The 15,076-nt window shown below is 36.4% G+C and overlaps 1 protein-coding gene across 3 annotated transcripts in view; it reads left to right on the top strand.

Moving 5' to 3' along the window:
• Positions 1-507: 507 nt before the first annotated feature.
• LOC107996592 (pikachurin-like) overlaps positions 508-15,076 on the top strand; it is a 165,329-nt gene continuing 150,760 nt past the window's right edge. For 2 of the 3 annotated variants that reach the window (XM_028666122.2, XM_017054734.3), the window contains exons 1-2: positions 508-664; positions 2,085-2,369. In XM_028666122.2, coding sequence (XP_028521923.2) covers positions 2,255-2,369 — 115 coding nt within the window. In that variant the 5' untranslated portion in view covers positions 508-664; positions 2,085-2,254. Of the gene's footprint in view, positions 1,007-2,084; positions 2,370-15,076 lie in introns of all 3 variants that reach the window. The other variant, XM_017054735.3, reaches the window with a different exon arrangement.

The raw sequence follows: 15,076 nt of genomic DNA, 5'->3' as shown, positions 1-15,076 counted from the left end.
GGTTGAATTCGATTAACTGCAAGAGGTTGTTGTTAATCGGTTTAAACTGAATTTAAATTAATGATAAGTAAAAGTCATAAGTCAAGCATGTTATTTATTTCATCTACATTGAAAACCTTGCCATTATCTTTAAATCTTTTTACTTCTTTCAAATTGAAAATATCATGTAAAAAAAAAAAAATCTTTTACAGTAAATTTTAACATGTTTTACATTTTACTATTAAGCTTGATATATATATAAATTTCGATGTACATATTTCCTATAATGATAATAATATGTTTATAAAGTTTTTTTTCAATTACATATATAAAAAATTATATATTATATAATTGATTTTTTTCTATTCTCAAAAAATTTACGGTTCTGAGTTCCGATCGTTTGAGGTGAAATGTTTTCAAGGGGTTAGTAACGCACTTCAAAAAAAAAATGGCGGCCGATCGAAGGCGGTGGCGTTATGACGCATGCTACACGGCCAAGCTCGGCGTCCCTCGGCGGCGCCACCGTCGACTAACCCCCGCAGTTCGATTGGAGACACCGGCCGGCATCGACGGCTGTTGTGGAGCTCCCTTCACTTTCGTGTTCGCGCGTGTGTTAAAGTATCTTTAATAATCATAGCTTTCTTTCTTTTGTCTTGAACAACGATCGTGAGATCATTCTTGACAGGTACAACGTTTAAACGAATGTTTCCGATCGTTACTTTTTCGTGTTCTTTTCCTATCATTCTTCTCTACCTTCCTTTTCTATCGCGGTGAAATATTTCTTTTACGAGTGTCTTTAATAAGCTATCTTATTGAGTTTTTCTTGTAATATATTAAATTAATCAAATAATCGTAAATATATCGCGAAAAGTGGTGTATATACAGTTTATTACTTTCTGTGATTTCAAACGTTCGTGCCGTTGTTCGTGGCGTTGTCGATCGTATTGCGTAGTTCCGATTCGTGTGACATAACTATGGTTTCAAGCAGTTCAATTGTGGTCATTGAACTATATGAAGATTAAGGAAGGTAGAGAGTTCAGCGTCTGTTCGACATATTCGATAGTTTATATTTGAGCTTAAATCATCCGGTAGTGTCAAGAAGAATCGCGTCGGAATAAGATAGTTATCAATTTTCTTTCGAGAAAAGCTGCCTTTGCTACGATCTTCACCGGGCCTGCTATTTAAACTTTCTGCTTTTAATAATGCTTTCAAAATACGTTATCATAAAAATTGCTATGATTGGTATAAATAAACAATAATTAGTTATTTAAATATATTTTCCATTGATTTTTTTCCTTTATTCTCGATATTATTCTTGATATTATTTTCGATATTATTCTCGATATTATTTTCGATTTATTTAAAATTATATATATATTTATTAATATATATATATTACAACTTTAATAATATCAAAATTAATTTTTATCTAATTTTAGTTCAAAATTGTATTAAAATTTCATTATTTCTTTCATGTAATTTTTTTTTTCTTCTTTTTTTCACAAAAAGTATCTCTCTTTGAGTATAAGATATGTATATCGATCAATATCGATGCAATATCGATCAATATCGATATGCATACGTAGTGAATTTGCATCGGATATCATCCGGGAAAATAAAGACCGATCATTTGCCGACGGGTAACAAGTACGACAAATATAGGTAAGAGATCTCATTATACGCACAATTGAATGTTAAACTAGACAGTGACATGAAAAGAGCTCTCTACCAATAGAGGACACACGGTACGAAAGGACATAGGTTAAAAGTACGCGATTGTGCTATGTATTAGTGTACATTCACGAGTAGCTGGCCCGGCATGCTTCGGCATGTATACACACGCTGAAAGTGGAAGGCAGACAATTGTCCACTTTTTACGCCGTAGCCGTGTTATTATTGCCATATACTCGATACGATATATGTCTCCTTGACACGACCTGGTAGTTCTCTCAGAATGTTTCGGTTGTATACGTTCGTGTTTCGAGACACTTGACCGAGTGCCTTCGCATTGTCCATACAAAAGAAAAAGAAAGAAAAAAAAAAGTGTTCCGCGCTACCTAGTGTTATTATACAGTGATTTTCATACGCGTTTTTTTCATTTATAGAATCAATTCGAATCGAGAAGTGTCGCTGATCGATCGAAACGCGATATCAGTGTGTTCTCTACGCGACGGTGAACTCGCGATTAATCGATAGTCGATCGAGAAGTTCGATTTGCGAGAAATGCGAAAGTGAACACAGTCGGGGCGAACGCGTGCATGTACATCGCAGGACGATGGCTGAACTTCGTGTTTATCGGTTTTTCGTGATCCTTGTTCATCTGGCAGTTGTCTTGGTGCTCGCTCAGAATCCTATCGAGGAGAAGACCACATTCGAAGCTGCTTTTCAAGGTAAGATTGTAATCAAGATTATAATTAATCATATTTATCGAAGTCAATGCCGACCGCCGACATCTTTAAAGATGTATTCGATCAATTTGGAGGGAATGCATGCATTTCTATTGCTTATCGATTTATGTTTTACTTTTTCGTTCTTAGTAGAGTATATATTTATTATTCGAAAGTATACTTGTTTATTTTTGATATGATGATGATTTAATTATCAAATAATACATAAACGAATCAAAAACGATTTTACGTTTTATTATTTTGTGGTTATATATTGTCAAGTATTATGGCGCGGGAAAAAGTGACATCTAAAGATGGCGTTCGTAATTATTCAAATTTTTTAAAAATTCTTTATTTGTAACTATTTAATTAATTTTAAATTATAAATCAGATAAAAATAGATAAATATGCACGTTTTTATGAATATTTTTAATTCTTATAAAACTATATACGTTTCGTATATGTATTATTTAATTTTAATTTTAGTTATATATGACTATATATTTTTATTCTTTTTAATAATTATAATATATAACATATATTACATATAACATGCCAAATAATTTGTATTTAGACAACAAATATATTTATAAAGCAATAAATGCTTTTCGTTTTTTACAATCGAAACATTTACAATCATAATTAAACAAATTTATGAATAAAAATTAAATTTTAATTTTTAATTTTTGTCGTGTGGAATTTTAGATTTCATATGTTCCATTCCACATTTTGGAATTTAAATTGAAAATTATTTTAAAAATGATGACTATAGTATATAGTAATTTTTTCAAATCGATATCCTTACAAGTTTCAAATTTTCTCTACATATTACATCGATACGGTATCATAAATTTTCAATAGAATGTAAAATAAAAATTAAATAGGACAAAAAATTAGGTCAAAAGGAATTAACGTTCATCAATAGTCGATTACCTTCGTCAAATGGCAATTCGGTAATAGAAGAACAGATAGTAATCGAAGCGAAAAATAAAATTTGATGAAATATTGCGTTTATGCATACGTGTAATGTTCACGTTTAGTGAGTTTCCGTGCTGTTAATTATTACTGTAAATTTTCCCGGTAAACGTTTCAATACATTGAATACATTTGTATTACACTCGAAAATTTATTTCCATTTCATCGAGTGTTTTTATCGACGCGATGAAAATTTCAACGATGCTCGCCCGAATTACATCCTCCGTCCACCCCCTTACCATTTGTCAACGTTGGCTTTATCCATTCGGGTAACATTTTTATAATGCGTATACGCATATCCTTCGCACATACACCGCCGAGTCGAAACTTAATTAACGTTTGTATATTTGTGTACCGGGTTTTGTCGGTTGGCAAATGAATCCATATCGACAAAATCGACTACGAATGCATTAGCAAATTTTCGAAAACTATTTTGAATACGCAAATCTCACTTTCGTGGGCTATAAATATGTAGTTGCGACAGAAAAAGCGTTTGTCATACGTAACATTTACCATTTCGAAACATTTACAATCGGAAACATTTTCAATACGGATACGACGACGTTTTCATTCGTTATTTATACGATATCAATTCAACGAATATTCTGAATTAACTTTTTTGTACACACGCGAATGAAATAAAAATCATATTATATTCTTAGTCGTCTCATTAATGAGTTTATGATACGTATGATATCTTCGTTCATATCTTAAATTATTGACTTATCCTCGAGCAATGTTCAACCAACGGATTACAATTATTTCTGAAAAGTAGCCTAACAATACGACACCGTATTCACAAATCCTAGTAGTAGTTTCAGACGAATTAACCCACAAGAGAGGGGTCGGCCAAGAGTCGGAATTAACCCTCAAGATTAGCGAGTGAGAATTATGTCTCGAGTTAGGTTTAACTTTCTCTTGTGCGCTATCTTCACCACACGCACATCCACGCATTTCGCGTGACGAACAATGTCGCATTTTCCGGTTCCGGCTGCGCGCGATTTGAGCGCGTGCACGCGTTGCAATGGTAACGTGCCAAGTAACATGGCACGTTGCGCTAATGTTAATGGCAAACGGTCGCACAGGGGATGGCCGCTCCCTTTGCGAGATCTCCGTGGACCCATTTGCTAATAGCCAGAAAGCAATTAATATCACGGTCAGTTACTGCCCTTTAGACATCACGGATGCGTACTAAGCTGTTTAACGAACACGACAAGTTTCCCTTAACCTAGAAATATCCTCCTTGAACGATAATTGTGAAATATTTCATCTTTGTATTGCGATGCAATTCGTAACGAATTCATGGACGAGTATAAATTCCTTTCCTCGTTATAGATTTATTTGAATTTCGATTCGAGAAGATACGGAGACACGAATATTGGCAGGATTTTAGTTACAATTTCGTTTATTCGATGAAGAATTTATTGAATGGTGGTGCTTGTGTAGAAGATTCTTTTTTAATCGTCTTCGAAATTGCTATTAGATCGTTCGAAAATTAATCGATCAATTTTTCGCGGTACGAATTTTTTTTTATCTGGAATAAAAATCCTTGCAATTTATATGATTATTTCAAAGTAGTATATAAAAGCTTAAATATTCTAGGATTTATAAGTTCTTTAAAAAATTGATTGTGCTTGTTTACGAAAGAAAAGATTAAATGATTAAAATAAGCATTGAATTCGTACATTATACAAGGACTATATTATTTAAACTCGATTCCTCACGGATCTTCATCCCGTTTTTACATCGGTGAATTCCTTGGACGATATTCAAAATCATAATTAAATTCAATCCTTGCAAGGAACCAAAGTACGTAATTCACCGGGCACTGAACTTGGAAGGAAAAACGATTTCCTCCGCTTTCAAGCCCCGCTATCTCAAACAATCCAGTTGTACAACAGAATCCATTTAGAAAGCGAAAAAAGGGCGGTTATTTCGGACGAAAAAGGGGAACAAAAGGCTTATCGAATGGCCAATGTATCTTTAACAAGAGAGTAACTCGAGGAATTAAAACGTGGTGAAGGAAATCGCGGTGGAAACAATACGAGTTAGAAAAGACGCATTAATCCGTTCATGTATTTGAGCTACGTAATTCTCAATAGGGACAATAGGGAGAGAGGGAAATGGATTAACGATCGATCGATCTCCCCGTAAACAAAAGCGAATTATGCATTCTCAAGTAGAAAAGGCGAGACACCTCCTCCCGTCACTAACGAATTTCCCTCATTTCCCTCTCCTTTGCTCCCGTTTCTCCTTCGATCCTCTCTTGCACCTACTTGCTTTCTCTCCTTCCCTCGTAAAAAAGACAACCTCGTCCTCCCCGAACATGACTCCCTCCCTTTTTCATACCCGTGCTTATTTTTTTTACCCCTTTTCATCTTGGAGAGGAAGGTTGCTTGGTTGCTCGTCATACCCCCTCCCCTCCCCTCGGGCGCGAGAAGCAATCATCGGCTCGCAAATGCACTCGAGGAGAGTTCCATCGGCGCCGCTGATAAAATCTCTTATGAGGCTGCCGATCGAAGGCGGCGATAAAAATGCAGTGGCGGAGCCGAGCCGAGCCGAGCCGAGCCGAGTCGAGTCGAGTCGAGTTATGGGAAATTTTATACGGTTCCATTTCGATGAATAGGGGTGAAAAGGAAGACTATTCGCGGATTGACGAATGGATGGAATGCGGCTGGGAATCGTGGAAAAAATCGTGAAAATCGTGTTTCGGTTGGACGAATTGGTGAGATTCGTAGATTTGAACGTGGAGATTGTTGTTGGGCGGGGATGGAACGTGTGGAGGAATTTATCGGACGAGAATGACCCCGTCTGGGGGAGAGGGTTGAGTCTAAAGTAAATTGGAGGTTTCTTGGTTGTTGGGTATGAAAAGGTTTTGTATGGGATACATGCTTGAAAAAGTTATTTTTATCTCGTGGAAGTGGAGATGGGTATTATTTTTTTGAGATTTTTGAGACCTCATTGTAGATTTTTATGATTTGTATTTTTATTTTTGTTGATTTTTTTCACTTTAGCGTTAATTGGAGAATGGAATAGAAGTTTGATATATATATGTATAGTCGAAAGAAGAAATGATAGATTCATAGATTAAATTTTTGCAGATCGTCATTGATGTTCTGTCATTCAATATTTTTAGCATACTCAAAAGAATGGTAAAAATAAATATTTAATCCCGAATTAAGATAAAAAATTTTGACGGTATGGCATTGATCGACACTGTCAATTTCATGACGTAGATATCGAATTTTCGTAAAAAAAAAAAAAAAACCAAAAATATGACTTATATCTTTTTCGTGCAGTTTATATTATCTATCTACATACATATACGTTTATAATTGAGTAACTCCAAAATAAAATACTCGTCTATTTTTTTACGATTATATTAGATGTGAATCCTTTTTTTTTCAAACATAAAAATAGAAATTCTTCGAATAGAAAACGAGTGTTCGCGTTTCAGGGTATTCATAAATGAAGATTAATTGAAAACTCGGTCAACCATCGTATTTTTTTACAGTTTGTAAACGTGTTTCCCTGATTTCATCTCGCCAAGTCTATAAATAATCATACCAACCATTTAATCAAGTGGAATTGGAGTTTTCCCGAATATTTCACTTGATTTTATCGAATATCTGTCTGCATTACGTATATTTCTCGATGGAATATTTAGAAGCAATAAAAATGTAGGGAGGAAAGAAATATAGACGAGACGATACGAGTACGATATTTACGAACCGTGCCACCGGAGAAAATCTGCCTTAGGAGAAATCGAATCGATTCCTCGATGTTACACGTCAGCTTTGTAATTGTACTTATTGCTTATTCCATTCTTCGTTTTGATCGACGTATCGATAAAACTCGAAGTAAAAAGCGACAGAAACAAATTTCCCTTATAAAAAATTCCAAAGTAACTACTTATCGATCGTTCGCAGCTAAGAAAATCGAGCCTTTTCGATATTTTTGTTTCGAGATTTTTTTTTTCACTCATTGAAAAATATTGCAATCAGTCTCTTTTCGGTTAACGACGGTGAAACGAAGAAATTGGATTTGAAAAAAAAATGAATGCTTCTCTCGTCTCTTTGATAACGTTCCTATGGATTCTTCGATTCTTTGTGCACGTTATGAACAGGACGAGTGAATAATGGAATAGGTTGTTCTAAGAGAATTTAAATTGCGTTCCGCTGTTTCGCGTTCATCACGAGCTTATAGTCGGCAACTCATTTGACCTTAACATGCTTGCAGAGAAATATACTTTCGAGGGGAAGCATTCCTAGAGTTGGAATCATTATGCCCCTAGTTTTCCATGGAAATATTCCATTTCTTCGAATCCATCCGAATTTCAAATGATGTAGTTCAGTGAACTGAAACATCATCAATATCAAATAATTACGAATTGAAGTAGTCAAATACGTATTAGAATACATTTTTTGAAACTTATATATACATATCTAAACACTGAATTATTTTAAGAATCGTTCAAATTTCGATCCGAGATATGCTCAAAAGACAAGACGTAATATGTTGAAATTCGAAGACCGAGAGATCTGGAAGACAGTGTTGCAGATTCGAGGGAAAATATTTGTTCGGGATAATTTCCAAGGGTTAATCCATTCCAATTATTTATAAAGCACTAGCGATCCGAGCGTAGGGGGAATGCGTGATTAATGCCTCTATTCAATTATTTAACACATCATCTCGGTTCGTTTGGGTCTATTTACGATTCAACGTTGATTAATGGCTTTGCACCGCGGATGCGTCGGCCCACGTATGGGGATCGCATCGTAGAAATACCTATTAATCACACCAAGGATTGTCTATTGTACCGAAACAACAGTTTGCGGGCCGCGTTTAAGTACAAGCTGATACTTGGGACGGCGGGTGCACAGGTGGCACGGCGTCGACAATGCGATGCGTGGGCGTATTTGTACCTGCAGCCAACTTCAACATCATGTGTGCATTCGTACCGGTCGAGTCAAACAGGAAGCCAGGTCGAACTTAAGGCAACGGTACACAATTTGCGCTTCTCATGTACTATGCATTCGCAAGCTTGCCACACTGTATACACGAGTATAACTTGCGTGTGTACCTTTTGATTGGTTGATTCATCTGTATACTATATATATATATATATGTGTACGCGTGGCGATTAGATTGTGCTATCGCTTTTTGTCAAGGAACGAATCGAGGGGATGACTTCGTTAACGACACTCGATTCGATATTCTTGCTCGACGTATTTAGAGATTGAAATTCGAAATTTCGATTGATTTAATAATGTTGATAAAATCCTCGAGCCCGTTGGGAAATTATCCCGTTTGAAATCTTGAAAATATCGGCCAGATCGTTATCGTTTCGATTTGAATAGAATTCCAGTAATGAAACGGATCTAATTCGAGCTCGATCGGTGTAACGGTTATCACCGTGGAAATTAAAGGTTATCGTATTGCCCTTATTGCATCGTTAATAGTATTACTTTCAATTTTTCTTAAACCGACAAAAAAAAAAAAAAAGAAACGATTTAAGGGATCAGATTTATTTTAATTTTCATTTGGATGTATTAATCTAAATCTCTATGGTCAAAAATCTTCTATCCTGTAATATGTAATCTTCATTTCGCCGATTTGTCCGAATTACCCCTTAATCGTTCAAATATTCTCGAAATCATTCAGAATGGGGCCACGCGTCGAGATTATTAACCATGCAATGAAACACACTTTAATTGCACATATTTATCGTGTATTAAAACGCTTCTCATCGTGGAGCAGCCGTGTTCATGTACCGGGTGACGAGTTTCGCCTCGCCCATTTGAATAATTTCACAGTTATTACGCGATAGACTCGTTCAACCCTCCTCCCTCCTTGTTTTATTATCGCGCTTCACGAAAATCGGGCTTTTTATCCAACCGTGCCGGTACGGTTTCCATACGAGCCATATTTTCCAACACGTCGAATTATTCAGTTTCGAAGGGTAAACGGCCGGCGGACCGGTTCAGCGACAACGGGGCATCGTTTACACCCGGCTGGATCGTCGGAAAATTCGATCGATATAAACGTTCAACCGTCCTTTCCCTTGCCCGGAAGCGGTCCGTGTCGTTGTTCGTAGCCTGCAATATTAAATGGGAACGCAACACAAGTTTTCGCGCCCCAATAGGGGGAAAATCGAAGCCACGATATTTTTCGCGTGTTTTCCCTTTTATTTGAGCGAACAGCTAAATGTCATTTAAGAAAAAATTGGTGTAGATTTAATAATAAAAATATAAGAAAAGTTTTTTTTTTTAATCTTCAGGGAATTTTTTTTATATCGAAATCGGCTAGATTTATCTTTGCTCCCCTGGAAAAATAAAGAAAAGGGACGTGAGAAAGGAATCTCGAGCGCAGTTATTTTGCAAAAGCATTTAGTTTAGAGTGACCCTAGTCTACCGTGGAGGGGAATAGTTAGCTTTTAATTACGTCCGAGGATCCGTTTAATCGCAGAGAGGAAAAATATATGCGCGCGGTTGTGAAACGAGGCAGTGGTGGTATTTGAGAAAAGTCAGCCGAGCCTCAACCGTGAAAGGGAAAGGGTCACGAGATTTGCGTGAATAGAAAGAGTTTAGAGTGGCAAAATTATATTTCACAATTATATTCAAATTATTTCTCTTCTCTCTCTCTCTCTCTTTCTTTCCTCACCATTTTTTTTTCCACAAAAAGCACAAGTAAAATTCGCCCACAGTTTTGTTCTTCACCCTCTTCTCGTATCTTTTCTATATTTGTCTTCTTTTTTTTTTCATTTTCCTTTTTTCCTTTTTTATGAATTATTCCAAAGAAAAATACGGTCGTGGACAAGTGAAAAGTTTTTAAATCGTTTCGCGGTAACGAAGGAGGGGGCCGAGTTGTTAATACAAAAATGGCCGAGTGTTTGTTTCACTTTTTACAATTGATTCACCGCGTTCAAAGCGTATGAATGAAAAATAAACACTCGTTAGAAATTTATACCTTTCGTAATTTCCTTTCGACATTTTTCTCGGTGCCTCGTTTGTTGTATTTTGCCACTCACTTCTCCGCGGCGACACCGTTTCGTGATCATTTTTTCGCTTCGAAATAACCAATGAGTCGCGAGAGCACAGATGTAAAAAATGTAACGGTGGCGTGCGACGAGAATGAAAAATTCACAATTTTTGATACGTACTTCGAAACATTGCCTATCCATTAATATCCCTTGAATCTTTTATCGATCCATCGGGAATATTTTTTTTTTTTTTTTTTGAGTTTACTATTAAATACACTATTGGAAATTCGATATTGCGTTTACATTGATTTTATTCCGTAATAGATTTTTATTTGATCCACGTTTGTTAATATACAATGCGATTTCATTCTAGAAAGAGGATAACATTAATTCAATTACGTTAATCCGTACGAAACAGATTATTAACTTTGACTTTTTTAAAAAAGATTTATTATTTTTTTTTTCACGAGTATAATTCGATTCAATCGAAAAAATCGATTACTAAAAATTTAATCCTTCGATGCCATTCTTCCTTTGAAATCCCATCCCCAATTATCTACAATATCGATACATCTCAATCGATGATCGGCAAAGTAATTTGTATTCCATTCTTCGATGCTTCCTGATTTCTCGTGACATCCTCTTTCATCCCTTCGCTGATAAATCTCGTGGCGGAGAGGAGAGAGATAATCTCAAACTTCTCTTTCGCTCCATTTTTTTTTTTTCCTCCTTGAATTTTCGCCATCGACACCCATTTATCCCCTGGAATCGAAGAAAACGAGGCTAGACGAGTAAATAAACGGGCGAGAATGAGCGGCACGGCGATGTTTTGAGGTAATAAATGTCCGTGCCGTTTCGTGGACAGCCAATCTTTTTCCTTATTTCGTTGTCACGCGGGGCCCTTGAAAAAGCGCAATATCGTTCGACGTTTAATGCGAGCATCGGTTGGCGTGTAATTAAATAGAGAAGTGGAGGAACGAGCGTACAGGATTTCCAATTAAATTCCAACGTTATACGATACTTGGAGGAGGAGACGCTTTAATCAATCGTACAGGCTCGCATTTCTGTTGCTTCTTCGCGTAGGTAATTAGATATTGATTCGTTTACGTTTGGTTCATAAATTAGATAGAAATGAAGATTTATCGAGTGAACTTAACGAATAATTTATTGGATTGTGTGCGTTTGATGTACACTCGCATTCGAGTCTAGTTTATAATTTAACCTTATCTCGGCCACGTTTTTCCAACTATTCTAATTGCAAAGCTTGCGCGTAACGATTCGCCAACTAATAATTAGAATTTGTAAGAGACTTTTGTCAAATAATTATTATAAAGTTTTGTACCTTAATTATTGAACTTGTTACTATCACGTAAGAGAATCTGTACATCAGAGTATTGGAGTAATTTATTATTTATGTCGATTGTGCGTTCATACGATCCCGCACGAAGTCGTGTAATGCGCATTTCGAGATCGATAAAACCTTGCTCTTAATATTTCAGCAACGAATCTCCCTCGTCAAGATCGATCTCTGTTCGATTTGTTTTCCAATTGCGCCGTTTCGTTCGAAAATCTGGTTCGCCTGCTGGAGAGATTTTTGAATAATTGCGCGACCGACTCTCGTTTCCATTTTTATCCAGATAAATGCCGCGCTGTATAATATTCTAATTGAACCGATCTGACTGCTCGAATACGCGATCGAACGTGTAATTAAGTCTATCGCGGCTAATAAAATATAAATCTGATGGAACGAGAAGAAAAGGGGGAGAAAAATGCATCGGATCGGATCGGATATCGAGTAAGGATCGATTCAATAAGGAATATACATTCTTTTTACCTCTGATTTCGATACACTCGCGGGTGTAACGCCCTCGTGCATGTAGGTTATTCCATTCAGTATCTTTTTCGGGCGTAGTAATATCGATTCTCGAGCGAGGAACACGTCGATATGTAGCGTGGAACACGTCGAATACGACTTCAGAATAGAATATTACACCCGTTGTTAGAGAGAGAGGGGGGAGGGGAAGAAACAGTCAGATTCCTCTCGCCAATATTAGCATCCACGTCGGAACGAACAGCTGTATAAATCCAAGAATAAATGTAATTCATCGTGTGTATAACGAATTCATTTGTGTTCAATTTTTCTCAATCTGTGCCTCGTTGTGTTAGAAAATGATTCTCAGAAGACGTTTATATACGTAGTTATTATTCTTTTTATCGATCGAAATAAATAAATTATTCCCAGAGGATTCGACCAATCTTGCGAATCGGAGTTTCGTTAAAATAACAAGAATACATATTCCTCTTCAACGTTTCTCGAACGATTAATAGTTAGGCAGTTGAAAATATATAATCGAAATTTTCCGTTGCATTTCCATCAGCCAGTGGCTCGTTTTCTCGTCCATCGAGCTGGATTGGCTTGGTCGAGAAATGTAATTCGAAGACAAGAAACGGAAGAAGAAGAAGAAACACTTTTCTTTTTTTTCTTTGCGCAGATCCATCGATCGGTGGAAGGAAGAAGAAGGTAATGACCAAGCCCTGCGCCGATCGATGGCCCAGACCTCGTTTCTTATTCGCCTCGTGGAAAGAAACGAGTCCCAAGAACCCAACTTTCCTAACTCGATCGGTCGAAACTAATAGAAACTCGATGCGCCCTGCGGATAAAGAACTCGTCCTCGAGGAAAGTAATGAACCGTGTAGATAGATATTTGTTGTTTCACCCCGATATTCCTTGATCATATGATGGAAGATCCTTGTCAATTTTTAAACGCGTCCAAGATGTTGGATAACAAATAACAACTATTTAAATCTTCCCTGCGAAATTATTCTGTACATATTGAGGTATAAACTGAGGATGGATAACAGATGCATTTATAATTCACGATGTTTCGAATGTTGGAACCATCGTCTGGAAGGAAAGTTGGAGGAAACTTTTTCCAACTACGCGAAACTATATCTTCCTGTCATTCTTCTGTCACGGAAACAATTTTAGTTCCTCTTACCATTTCTATCTTGAAAAAGCATTTTGTAAGTTTTAGTCTCGAATGTAATTTGACTGGACGAAAAAGAGTATCTACTTCTAACGATTATGTTTCCTGTTATTAATCCATTTATTATTTTCGCAATGTTTCACTTGGAAAACGAAGAGATTAATTCTTTTAAAAACAATTTAGCATATTTTCGTTCTACATTTTCGAATGCATTATTCGGAACACGTGTCTCTTTCATACTCGATGTATATTTTGTCATACCTTTCTTTGTTCGAACGTTGTCCATTGTCTCCATTATTATCTCTATATATATGTACACCGACCACTTTAAAGAATATATTCATCTCTCCTACGTGCATACACGTGAAATCCTCTTATTAATCAGCCATTGACCAATCAAAGAGTTGTAAATTAAAATTCTCTACCCTGTAACGCGATATTAAATATTAGACACATTAGTTCGACAATGGAAGTGTAAAATATTCGCCGTGTCTCTCAAATTCGAATCACGAAAACAAATCTGTGATTTGTGTCCCGTAAGATTCGTAAAATATGTAATGCAATGTCGGTCCCCTCTCCCCCCATCAAGAGTAATATTGAGGAAATATTACAGAACGAAATTCATTACAGACGAATCACGAACATGATACGCTCCCTCGAAGAATCAATTAACGAGATCCATTCTCGACGCAGGAATTAATCGAATCGAGCTTTCGACCATTGTTGTTAAATAGAAACCGATGAATTTCCGATGAGAATAAAAGAGAAGCAAGACAAAAACAGGGAGTAAGAAACGAATGAAAAATTCATCGTCTTTCTTCTCCCTTCCCTCAATCGATGTACATCCTTTTGCCGGTTAATTAACGCGATTCGCGAGAGTTTTCGTTTCTTCGAAACTTGCGGGGTCGCGGAGGATGGAAATTTGCCCGTGAAAAGGCGAAATTAAGTGCTCCATCCGCGACTGTATCTCTCCTCCGTTCGTGGCGTGTTCGAGGTATATAAAGACCGTCGGATGAAGCGGTTTCCGGGGGTTGATTTCGGGCGCACCAGGATTTATATGGCCTGATGAAAAGTCTTAAAATTCGAGAGCCGAACGACGAACGTGGGTCGATAGGAAAACTACCGATCCTGGCGAGGCGTTTAATTGAAAAAGATGAAAAAGTCACCCGTTGCTGGACGAATGATCAATTGTAGTATATAATTATTGTAACATAGTTATCGAGAATTTTGTATAAGTTCTTTGATAATTGTTAAAAACAATTTGAGGAGGGGGAGAGAAGGAACGTTTCATTTTTGGATGCATATGAACGTATCCTTTTTGTGCTTTGGAAATATTTTAATGAATATTATTATAAGGAAAATTGTGCAAGATTAAATAAATTTAGAAATTTATATTGAATAATAACGCTTTTTTCAACTTTGCTGTACTCCGTTTATGTTTAATAAACTTGATTTTCCTAAGTATTTAAGCTCTCGAATGAATCTTAGGGTAAAAAAAAAAAGAAAGAAACTTGGGAAGTTGGGAAGAAGAAGTTGAGGGAATGGAGAAAGTTGAGAATCTAGTAAGGATTAATAGAGCATGTAGGAAAAGAATTAGTGGAGACAAGGGATTGAGAAGTTCGATTATGAGCGCATTACCTCGATTCTTTCTTGTGTAAAAAAAGAATTTTATTTCTCCGATTAATATCGAATTAGAACAACCAAGTAAATTATTAAATTTAACGTAAACGATACGTTCGAACAGAATATCGCGTTACTTCGAATTA

The sequence above is a fragment of the Apis cerana genome, linkage group LG5 (genome assembly GCF_029169275.1).
Source record: "Apis cerana isolate GH-2021 linkage group LG5, AcerK_1.0, whole genome shotgun sequence".
Classification (NCBI taxonomy): Eukaryota; Metazoa; Arthropoda; class Insecta; order Hymenoptera; family Apidae; genus Apis; species Apis cerana.
Note: the sequence above shows the minus strand (reverse complement) of the source record. Positions and strands in the feature narration are given on the sequence as shown.